The sequence below is a fragment of the Humulus lupulus genome, chromosome 5 (assembly GCF_963169125.1).
Source record: "Humulus lupulus chromosome 5, drHumLupu1.1, whole genome shotgun sequence".
In the NCBI taxonomy this organism is placed as follows: Eukaryota; Viridiplantae; Streptophyta; class Magnoliopsida; order Rosales; family Cannabaceae; genus Humulus; species Humulus lupulus.
Window position 1 is genome coordinate 215,040,530 of NC_084797.1, and position 12,898 is coordinate 215,053,427.

General features: G+C 39.3%; 1 protein-coding gene across 1 annotated transcript; it reads left to right on the forward strand.

The window, feature by feature from the left end:
* The first annotated feature begins 612 nt into the window (after positions 1-612).
* Positions 613-1,893, forward strand: LOC133779942 (uncharacterized). The gene has a single exon (XM_062219837.1). The coding sequence runs from the start codon at positions 613-615 to the stop codon at positions 1,891-1,893; it is 1,281 nt and encodes a 426-aa protein (XP_062075821.1).
* Positions 1,894-12,898: the final 11,005 nt, after the last annotated feature.

Below are 12,898 nucleotides of genomic sequence, written 5' to 3' on the forward strand. Positions count from 1 at the left end.
GTCCCAAAGAAGAACGGAAAAAAGAGAGTATGCATAGACTACACAAACATAAACAAAGCATGTCCCAAAGATAGCTATCCTCTACCGAAAATCGATCAGATGATAGACGCCACGGCAGGGCATGAAAGAATGAGCTTCCTCGACGCTTACTCTGGATACAAGCAGATCCCAATGAAATCAGAAGATCAGATTCACACGGCTTTCATAACAGAAGGTGGTTTATATTGCTACAAAGTTATGCCCTTCGGTCTAAAGAATGCAGGCGCAACGTACCAGAAGCTGATGCACAAGCTATTTTCCTCATTGCTTGGGAGAAACATGGAGGTCTATATCGACGACATGGTCATCAAATCTAAACAAAGCTCTTCACATATAGACGATTTGATCGAGTGCTTCGACATTCTCGACACTTATAAAATGAAATTGAACCCCTCTTAATGCGTCTTTGGGGTGTCCTCTGGACAGTTCTTAGGATACGTCATCAGTCAGAGGGGCATCAAGGCAAACCCAACACAGATTGCGTCCCTGTTAGAAGTCAAATAACCCTGAACCATCCGAGACATACATGCTTTGACGGGTAAAGTAGTAGCATTAAGTCTGTTCATATCACGCATGTCCGGCCGTTGCCAGCCCTTCTTGCAATGCATAAAGAAATCCACCAACACCACCTGGGGACCAGAACAAAGAAAAGCATTGGAAGAATTGAAAGCTTATTTGAGCTCCCCTCCTATATTGAGCTCCCCCATAGCTAATGAAGATCTATTCTTGTATCTGTCTGTCTCACAGTTCGCTGCGAGTTCCGTTCTCTTCCGAGAAGAAGCTAATTGTCAGAGGCCAGTGTTTTACTGCAACAAGATGCTCCTGGACGCTGAAACTCATTATAGTATGATGGAAAAATTGGCACTCGCACTCCTCACAGCAAAGAAGAAGTTACGACAATATTTTGAAAGCCACAACATCATTGTATATACGGACTATCCACTAAAGCAAGTATTGAGTAAACTCGATCTCTTTGGAAGGTTATCTAAATGGGCAATTGAGCTAGGGACGTATGATATCCAGTTCTCGCCACGAAAAGCAAAAAAAGGACAAGTACTTGCTGACTTCCTGGTCGAAATTCAATCATTCACCCCAGGCACCCTGCCAGAATTGTTAGAATCAGAAGATCAATGGGTGTGGACGATGCATACTGATGGGGCATCCAATTCCCAATGGGTTGGTATTGGCATCGTATTAGAGGCTCCCTCAGGCCTTAAAATCGAGGAGGCCATTCGTTTAGAACAGTCCACGATGAATAATGAAGCGGAATATGAGGCTTTGATCTATGGTTTAGAACTAGCACGAGACATGGGCATCCAGCGTCTAAATGTAAGAGGAGACTCACAGCTTATGATAGAACAAGTGGCTGGGAATTTCAATACTAAAGCACCCCATCTGGCTAGCCTTCTACAGAATGTAACTGACTTGCGATCACATTTTCACCAGTTCGAACTCATACAAGTACCGAGGGAACAAAATCAGAAGGCCGATGCCCTTGCCAAATTAGCCTCTGGAGGAGGTTGCACATGCCAATCCTCCATATCTATAAGCCGATCAAGCAAAGATATGGAAGTCTACTCAACCTCATCAAAACTTGAGTGCTGGATGGACCCAATCATTCAATACTTGTCCACCTCTAAACTTCTACCTCATCCAAACGACGCAAAGCTTCTACGCCTTCGGGCACAACGTTATTCCATAATCCATGGAACGCTATACCGCAAGTCCTTCAACAGCCCTTACCTACAGTGTTTGCGTCCATCAGAAGCTAAAAAACTACTAGAAGAGATACATGAGGGGACATGTGGAAATCACACAGGGGGACGGAGTCGGCACACAAGGCACTTACAATAGGGTATTACTGGCCATACATGATGACAGAAGCATGTGACTATGCCAAAAAATGTGACAAGTGCCAATGATTTGCACCCACCATCCATCAACCTGTTCAAACTTTACACTCAATCGTTGCACCTTGGCCTTTCGCAAAATGGGGTATGGATGTGGTGGGCGAACTACCTAAGGCTGCTGGAGGAAGAATGTATGCTCTGGTAGCCACTGATTACTTCACAAAATGGGTTGTGGCAGAAGCATACGTCACAGTCAGCAAAACAGACACTATGACCTTCATTTGGAAGCATATCATATGTCAATTTGGGATACTGTAGGAGATAGTCGTGGACAATGGAACCCCGTTCCAAAATGCGAAAGTACAAGAACTATGTGACACATACAAGATCAAGCTGAGCTTTGCCTCTGTCACTTACCCACAAGGCAACGGTCAAGCAAAAGCTTCCAACAAAGTTATTTTTGCCAACATTAAGAAGAACCTAGAAGATAAAAAAGGAGCATGGGCAGAAGAACTACCAAAAGTGTTATGGGCATATAGGACAACAAAAAGATCCTCTACGGGTGAATCTCCCTACGCCATGGTATATGGAACGGAGGCTATCATCCCGACAGAAGTGGGCCTGCCTACACTTCGAACAGAGATCGCATCTGATCAAACAACAAACAACATTCAACTACTGCACAACCTAGACCTTCTGGAAGAAGTACGTACGGTAGCACAATTACGACTAGAAAATTATCAAAAGGCTGCAGAACGCTACTACAACAAAAGAGTCCACTCACGCACATTTCGGGAAGGTGATTAGGTTCTGCGCAAGGTCACCGGCAATAAGAAGAAGCTAGAACCTAATTGGGAATGGCCTTTTGAAATCATAAAAGTACTAGGCATAGGGTCTTACACCCTAAAGAATGTACATAGTGGGAAGATCGTACCCCGTACTTGGAATTCAATGTCTTTGAAACAATATTATTGTTAATAGTTGTACTGTGCAATTCAAAAGTAATACAACAACTTTCCCTTTTTTCACATTATTTTAAATTTCTTTTGTACATTCAATTTCTTGGCATTATTTTCCATGACATCACACTAAGCCAGACACGTGACAACTAGCACTTCACTCGAAAGGTCCTATCAAATATATCCCCACCTACCCTTATTAAAAATAACATTATTCACGTGCACTCAAAAACCACCTACCACAATGGCTATAAATAAGTAACTATCTGAATGCTTGCAGTTATCAGCCTCCCATAACAATACACCATATGCCTTTGGTCTCAATACAAACGTTTCCCACACTCACAACAAAAAATAAGCTTTCCAACAAACGAAAAATAATGCACGGTGAGGTGCTGCATCTCACCCCACACATTGGCACAAGGGATCAGGACAGCAAGGCCACTACACAAAATCTGCGTACACAATCCTGCTGCCTCTGCCATTTCAATCGATATTGTGCCGCATTCTAATCTGACTTGACTAAGCTTACAGGGAGCTACGGCCAGCCATTTCGCAGTCTAATCTTCCCTGACTATGCTGATCTGGCCGTCCAACAAGGGTGCACTACATACCCTACCCTCTTACTCGAATAAGAGGAGCACCTCTTGCTGTTTACTCTGCCTTGACTATCACAGGAGAACCATCAGCTGTCACACTTCGGATTCGTCACCAATACACACTAACTGGTTTGGCAATCCAAGGCTGGGAGGAACTTTTCCCGTAGTTGCACCCATATCCTACACAATGGGTGCCTCTGTCAGAATACAAAGACAGCCCAAACAAGCCGTCACACATACCGCACGGTATGGGTGCATTGGAAAGATATTTGCCTCGCGATCTTAACCACTTTGCCTCTGCCTCGACGCCCAACTCTACGCTTTGTTCCCCGCGTTTGGCCTGAATCACCTTAACCCCTCTAGCCATACGGGAGAGCATCAGCCACACTCTTTCATACACCCTGGAGGCCGAACCCGCTCCAATCAGACATCTACACAACTTCCCAAGCGTAAGAAAGTTTACTACTTAACAATAGTGACGGCATCGCAGAAGTACAATACTCTTAACACTATAACCCAATTTGGCAGATGTTAAGCACGGGCACACATATTTGCTCAATTCCTTTTTTAATACACAAAAAATGAAAGATTTGTAGTTCACACAATCAGAAGGCCACGTGTAATAAAAAATGGCTATAAATCAGAAGTTGTTATTTATAAATTATGTTACATTAACGACAATACTAGTTTCTTATTCCATAATTGATTTATTCTCTATATACAAATATTCTCTTGACCATGTTTAGTCCCATTCAATATGACGCATGTACTCTGCTATCGCACTCTCTAGCTTCGGATGGCCTAACCCATAGCGTTCACACGATATGTAGTACGGAATGCCACTTTTGTTTAGTTCCTCCATCGCCCACGTTGAGTAAAGCCACTGTGGGTTATCAAAGATTCGCCTCAAAAAGGGAACCTTTGTCCACTCACGATGCTCACCTGCAACAACAATGTTGTCAGCTCCAACCCATCACCAAAACACTAAGACGAATCGTTCACACAACACTTAACTGGGCATTCTCTCCCCCCATCTGTATGATCTTTCACTGTATCTCGCACGCAATGGCCTAAAGGGTCTATGAAGCTTCTTATCCGAATAAACCATCTGACTCTCACCTGTCGTCATGCCTTCAATTAAGTTCCAAACGGAAAAGAACACATCCAATAACACACCAGACAATCAACATGAAACAAAGCTCAACTTGTATTGATAATTTGCTCTATTATAATTGTCTACATACTAACGACCAAAAAGACCAAAGAATGCATATACAAGAATTAATACAAAGCAAAACATAACAAAATTTAACAAAAAAGATAGTGTGTCATTCGTTCTACGGCACCTCTTTCACCATCTGGCTTGGCCTCTGCAACTGGCACGGATTCTATTGCCTTCTGTTCAGAAGCCTCATTGACAACACCATCTTCCACAGCTTCCCCGTTGGCATTATACATCTATCCCAGCGCGTCGCCCCTCAACTTCAACTTCTCAAGATGACACACCGAATAGGAAATCTGCAGATCCCCGAGTTCATTCAAATACTCGTCAACATTATACTCTCCTATTTTCACATCGACGCTTTTACAATACATCTCGAGTTTTGCCCATTTCTCCTCTGGGGTCTGCTTCTTATTGCGTAGTGCCAGATCAAGGTATTTCGTAGTATCTACCTCAGCCACCCTCACAAATTTGCGTTCGGTGATCTCACGATCTCGGATGCGTTGCCTTGTGGCTTCAATCGCCGCCTCTTCTGTCCTCTGCAAAAGTAAAAACATTATGAAATCAACACACGTGCCTTATGGACCCACTAACTTTCCAATACATTAATAACTACGGAAAAACCACATACCTCATCCATCTCCTCCAACTGCTTCTTGGCTTCGGTGACCGCCGCTTCTGCTTCCTTCAACTTCTTCCCTAGACGAAGTTCAGTCTCTAGCTTCTGGTTCTTGGCATCCGCCGTGTTAGCCTCAAGCTCCTTTGACTTTCGCTGTAGTTCTTTCTTCTCTTTTTCTAGGATCTCTTTATCCGTCTGCAACGACACTATATCATCATCAAGGTCGTTTATCATAATGCGCTTCTCCATGTAGGCTTCATGCTGTACGCAGACTTGATTTTTCTCCATCCACTTATTGGTCATATCCACTAAGTCAGCTTTCAGTTTGTCTCGCTCTACTTCGAGTCCGACAGTGCCTACCAGCTTCTCCTCTTTGGCGGCCACCTTCTTTTTAGCCTCTGCCAGCTCTGCCTCTAACTTTTTGATGGTTTCCACAAGCACATCTCGATTTGCTTCAGCCATCATTCTCCCCGCCCGCTCCTCTTCTAACTTCACCGTCTGCTCCGCCAGTTTAGAGCCATTCTGTACAACCGCCGCATATTCTCGCCTTGCAGCAGAAGCACATATATAACTCTATGACACGCCAATTACGCTCATCAAAAATAACATTACACACATATCACAAGAAAATAAAAAGTCTTAATTTTTAACCAACTTACCATCCAAATGTGGTCCGATACTTGCTGCAGCAAATCACCTTGCCCACTCAACGATCCAATTACTTATGTAGGAAGATGGGGTCTGCTTATGCGTAGCATCTCCTCCACCACTTCCGTAGACGCAGAAGGACCATATTCTGACACTACTCATGCTCTGTCATTTGCTTCTCCCCCTGCTAATGTAGCAGCAGAAGCAACGGGGGCATCTAGCTTCCCACCTTCTGCTAACGTTGACACCATAACACTGTCAGAGGCCAACACAATTGTTCCCACTCCAGAAGAATATGTCTTGGAAGGGCATACAAGTAAGCTATCTTCTTCACCCAAATCGCTTGGAAGGTACACCGGCGTCTGCACGGCGGAAGACGTTAGCTGCTCCAAGAAAGCACTAGGAGACTCAAAAGTACAAGTACCCTTCGGAGATACAACAATGGCATCTCCTAGATGAGACTCAGAAGCAACAGGTGGCAATAAGGAAACGTCAACATTGAGAGTATCAACACTTGTTATTTCGGCATCCCCTGATTCCTGACATCTAGGGGCAGTTTCAGAAACGGCAGTCATACTTGGCTCAACCGGCTAGGGAGGGGTGTTCATAGACTCAATACCCCCTCCGAAAGCATCCTCCAGAAGCCTGTTCTTACGAGAGGCAGAAGAAGGGCGTCTCCCCTCTGAACCATGCTTACGGCCAGCGTCAGAACTTCCAGCCAAAGCAGAAGTAGAGGGTAATGCCTCTGACGACTTCATACAGACGCCAGGAGACTTTGCCTCGACTAGTAGGCCACCTTGCACACCATCTCCATTCGCTGCTTCTGATGATTTAGCCAGTGAAGAAGAAACACCCGCAGCATGAGTCGCCCCTTCTGAGCCCGCCTCCAAGGAAGACCCAATTACATGTGAGGTAGAGGACGACCCAGGTAAAGATCTAGTGGGGACATACCCTCGTGGCTTCTTGCACAACGTTAGAGCCTGGCTTGTTGGTAACTTTCCCGGAGTAAGTTTGGGGATTGCAAGGGGAGATCCTTGAGCAGTGGAGACAAAAGCCTTTGGGATCCGAAGCTTGGACGAAATATACTTCCCATCGTCCGAATCTTCACCAGAGGATTCCTCATGCTCCTTTCTTTTTCCTAAGGCGTCCGTAGGCAGAGGCACTTGTTGAAGAGGCTGAATTTGGAGAGCGCCAGAAGGCGTGGATGATCGCCCTTGAATACGGGAAGATTTGCGTGATAAGCCGGAGTTATCAGGGGATGATTCTGCAGCAGAAGCTAGACCAAAACCCTCTTTCTTTTTACCTTATAGGACCCCTTGACGTTTGGCACATGCGGCGTAGGTCTCAGAACACGCCCTTTCACACTCGGTCTTTGACAGTGATAGAGTTGAAGAAGTAGGAGGAGATTTCTTCATAAGAGTTCCCAGCTGCTTCGCACATGTTGCTGTAATTTTTCCAAGGGTCATGTCACCCTTCTATGATCTAACTCGCATGGCGCCAGGATCGATTTGATCCACAAAGCAAAGCCAAGTCATAATTTGCATACAGTGGGGGTTCAGCACACCCCTGATACTAATGGCATTCTCCTTAAACTCATGCAGAAGCCCCTTCTCTGTCAGCATGCTCTGCCGTTCAGGACTCATGTTAACCTGAGGCCAAGAAAAATCTGATACAAGGAAGCAAAACAGTAATACACAGAGTTAGACTAACAGGTTATCATCCAGATATGATTAATTCACATTAAAAGCAATAAGGAACAAAATGAAAAATGTAACTCACCTTTTATAAACACCTTGGCCAAAGGAAAAATTTCTTGAGGCAGGAATTCAGGATACCATGCTCCTCCAACAGCAAAGAAGTATTTATCCCAATTTCGATGGGAACTATCAAAATCGGTAAAAATTGTCCGATCCTTTTTGGGAGAGAGATAGAAGGTTTTCCAGGGTTTTCCCTCTAACGCCTTGTTTGTCGACTTGGTAAAGCATGCGTAAATGTCATCTGACTGAATGCCGACATTCCTGAGACTCCCTATCATCTGAGCACCGACTATTAATTGAATAGCATTTGGGAGAAATTGGGAAATGTGAGCTCCAGAGTTTGAAATTACTTGAACCAGCAGAGCAGGAAGAGGGAAGCGGAGCCATTTGATATGTCTCAAACTCATGACGATTTCGGTGGGCTTGACTACGTCCTTGAATCGCCATTCCCGAAGCTCAGCATCCGAAAGCATCCTCACCGTGACATTGTTAGGAATATCGAACGATTTGCGTATGCGTTCATACACATTCTTGTATCCTTCACGATCCAAAGGTTCGAGAGATGAACGAGAAGACATGATTGCACAGGTTGGGATGATCGTTATAGGATTGAACGAGTGGGTATCTTTAGGGTTTTTTCCTCAGAGCTTTTTTCTTAAAGGTTTAGAATAAAGTTTAAAAATTTGAATGAAAATTATTTTGAAATAAAACTATTTAAATGAGAGGTAAAATTCTGAACCAAACGTTTCACTCGGTAATTGTGTTTTCATTAAGTGTAGCTTGTCAGGAGATCAAATGATCATGTACCTACGAATCGCCTCGATCTGTGGAGAATGTCGGCTTTAGGCGAAATTTTTGGCATTGAAGAGTCGGCCCAAGATTCGAGTAGATTAGCATGCCTCGTCCGTCCGAAGCTTGGGCCAGGGGGCATCTGTTGGGCCCAAAATGTTCGGCCCAAAAATCCTTTCCTCATTTGCCGAACGTTTAAAACGTATTGTTTTGATCTGCAGAAGCTCCGAAGGCAGAAGCCACGGGTCAGAGGCAGTCCGCGCCTCTGACCTCTGAACGCAAAATTCAAAATCAGTATTTTTTGGAGGGAAATTCGGTTGTTTTCCCCCACCATTCCAGGGTTTGCTTAAACTAACTAACCGCTTTACATATTTTTTCCTATAAATATAAGATTCATAGAAGAGTAAGGGGATCAAATTGTTTACTGACTTAAGCATCGGAGTGTCTTTCTTGCAGGTAACCCCGACGAATCAAAGGCAAACTTTATCACTGGAATTGTGACAAAGCATCATCTACCGTTGGATTATACCTCCAGATATAAAAAGACAAATTGTTGCCACAACACTAATATAGAACTAAGAGCACTAGTACTAAATGATTTAAAATAGCTAATTAGCTAAAATACGTTAATAAGGTTAAAATGGTACTCCATCTGATGCTTCATTTTACATAAGTTTTTACATATGACTATTGTAGCTTAGCTACATGTAGCTAAACAATATTTGTTAGCTAAACATTATTTAATTATTAAATATAAAAAATATTTGAAATGAGTAAAATATATTAAAAATATAATATATAAATGATATAGAGAAAAAAAATGGAAAAATTGATAAATAGTCTAATGTAAAATATGAAGGTAAAATAGAAAAAATGAGGTTTTGATTAGGTATTTTGAGTAATATAATAAAGAATCTTAGGTGAGTGTTCTAAGACAAGAAGAAAGTAATATTACCTAGACACGTGTACGGTCAAGATAGCACACTAAACTTAATACAAATAAAGTATTAACCAACATTTGAATTAATAAACCAATAAAACACTAAGAGCACTCAGGATTCTGTCTATTGGTTATTATATATTTTTTTAATATACAATTTTATATAAATATACTAAGAAGCATATATATATATATACAGGGAAATTTCACATTCTATGCATTAATATTGAGTGTTAATTAAAATATATGTTAGGCATATTAAAGATTTCAAAATAATGCTACTTTTTGACACTCTACCAAAAATACCCTCATCTCACTTTTTTCTTCCCCCCCCCCCCCCTCTCTCTCTCTCGGTTCACTCTCTCACCTCGCGGCACCACCAACACCATCACCACACTAAATACTGCATTTCGAACAGATAAGGACATGATTTTTTGGTGTTTTTTTGCAACTTTTTTCAGATCTAAAACTCTGAAATTTGCAGAAAATTGACATTGCTCGATGGTGATTCGATGGTGCTCAATGCCAGATCGATGAGGCCTTCCAAATCAAGGTTTTCATGAAAAAACGACTTTGCTCGAAGGTGATTCGATGGTGCTCAATAGTCTCGATGTGATTCTTCCAAGAGACATAATTTTCACTCGGGTGTTTGTTTGGGGTAATTTTTTTTATTTTAGCTATTTTTTCAAGATCTACACGTTTGATATGCTCATATTCACATTTGTGAAGTTTAAAACTTGAAAACATACCAAAAAATGTCTTAAACATGAGGTATGTTTGGATTTTTATATTTTTTTTCAAGTGTTACACTTCACAAATGTGCATATGAGCATGTCAAACATGTAGATCTTGAAACAATACCCAAAATTTAAAAAAAATTCACCCCAAACATACACCCTAGTGAAAAATTATATCTCTTGCAAGAATCGCATCGAGTCCATCGAGCTGGCATCGAGCACCATCAAACCATCATCGAGCAAAATCTTTTTTCATGAAAATCTTGATTTTGAAAGCCCCATCAAGCTAGCATCGAGCACCTTCGAACCACCATCGAGCAAGGACGATTTTTTTGCAGATTTCAGAGTTTTAGATCTAAAAAAAAATTGCAAAAAAAAAAACTAAAAAATCATTCCCAGATCTGTTCGAAATGAAGTATTTAGTGTGGTGGTGGTGTCGTGAGGTGAGAGAGAGTGAACCGAAAGAGAGAGAGAGAGGGAAGAGGGAAGTGAGAAAAGAGAAGAGGGAATAGACGGGGGTATTTTTGGTAAAGTACCAAAAAGTGACATTATTTTGAAATACTTAAAATGTCAGCATAAATTTTTTAATTAGCACCCAATATGATGCATAGAAACTGAAATTTTCTTATATAAATACTAGGTAGAAGCAGCGTGCAATGCACGTTTGCTTAGTTTTAAAATTATAAACACACTTATTCAAACATGTATTTATTTTTATTATATTTTTTTAACTATCATATAAATTTTAAATAAATAAACAATACCATAAAAATAAATAAAAGATCTTTAATATAATGTATGACATAAATGTATTAAAATAATTAGGGAAAAACATTGTCTATAATTTTAATAAAAATTGGTTCACTTTTTTTAAAATATATATAATAGAATGAATTATAGTTCTATAGTATATATAAATATTTATATCAATAATTTGTACATATATGACATGTAAATACAACATTGACATATATTTATATTTACATGACTACATGATATATTTATACATTACAATAATATTTAAAAAGAAATTAATAATAGAATAAAATAAGAATAGAAAAAGTCACAATGTAGGGTAGTATACATGCATCAACTATTTTTAGTTTCTAATGTATCTCACAATGTCCTTTGATGAAGAAAAATAGCTCCAATCATTTGATAAAAAAATCTAACACACAAATTGATATGTATGGTTTTATTATTTTTAAATAAATGTAATTTAACTATTTAAATTATCATAAAAATATCTTATTTTAATTAATTAATTAATTTATTTTTGTTTAAGTTTATGTTTGTTTTAGTTTTTGAATTTGATAGTGATAACAAGAGATTATATATTATATGTTTAATATAATATTAATATTATATGTGTTTTTTTAATTTAAATTTGTTGCTAGTTGATAATAGATTGTTGACGCCGTTTTCGTCAACAGTGAAATAAGAGCACGAAAACAATAATTGGTTATGGCCAAGAAAAATATGATAACACAAATGAGATTTTTTACGTGGTTCAGCAGTTAACTCTGCCTAGTCCACGAGTCTTTGTTATTAAAACTTAAGATGATTTCTAGAAATCCTTTAAGAATGAATTCTCCAGAGTTTCTCTCAAGATCACAAAAATTCGGTCCTTTACAATGGTGCATAACCTCTCTATTTATAGAGGAGGTTTCAGAATACTATCCCACATATTTCGGGAAGTTATTCTTTATATGTAAATAAATTTAATGGCGATAAAAGCCTGTGATCCTATATACAAGGAAACGTCCCCTGAAGATCAGGGGGCGTATAACTTCATAATAAATATCCCTTTATTATAGGGGATTTACAACAATTAATGTAGACCGCGTCTCTCCAAAATGACTCACTGGAATATCCCAAGTTATCAATCTATATTGACAGTGTTGTTCCCACCTGGGTCTCTCATTAACTTTCGAGCTGTGACATCTTCCGGAGATCACGCTACTTCGAGCTCATACTTATGTCAGGTTTGGAGCTCCTGATCCGAGGCCATCCGAGATCAGACGTGTTCTGGTGTCTGTCTTTCGAGCATGTAATGGCTTCGAGGCTACCATCTTCGAAGTTGTGTCTGCTTCGCAAGCTCGGTGCCTAGGTTGCGGACATGTGTTCCAGACATTACGAGTCCATTCCTTACGAATCCAGCTTTCGAGATCACAAATCTCATGGCTCGAAATCTGGGTGTAACATAGATTATATTATATTATATGTTTAATATGATATTACTCTTATACGTGAAATTTAAGTTTAATTAAATTTTATTTAAGTTATAAAACATATGGTTTTATTATTTTTAAATTTATAAGATAAAAAAATAATATAAGTATGAATTTATTATTTTTAAATAAATATGATTTAATTATTTAAATTATCATAAAATATCTTTAAAATATCATATTTTAATTAATTAATTAATTTTTGTTTAAGTTTATGTTTGTTCTAGTTTTTGAATTTGGCAGTAATAACAAGAGATTATATATTATGTGTTTAATATAATATTAATACTATATGTGGATTTCAAACTTAAGTTTGTTGGTAGTTTTTTTTTTTTTTTTTTTTTTAAAGTTTGTTGCTAGTTGATAGTAGATTATATTTTATTATATGTTTAATATGATATTATTCTAATACATGAAGTTTAAGTTTAAGTTTAATTCAATTTTATTTAAGTTATAAAATGTATGGTTTTATTATTTTTAAATAATTATCATTATAAAATATCTTATT

Coding starts and splice junctions, on each gene's coding strand:
- LOC133779942 (XM_062219837.1), top strand. CDS start 613: ATGTCCGGCCGTTGCCAGCCCTTCTTGCAATGCATAAAGAAATCCACC.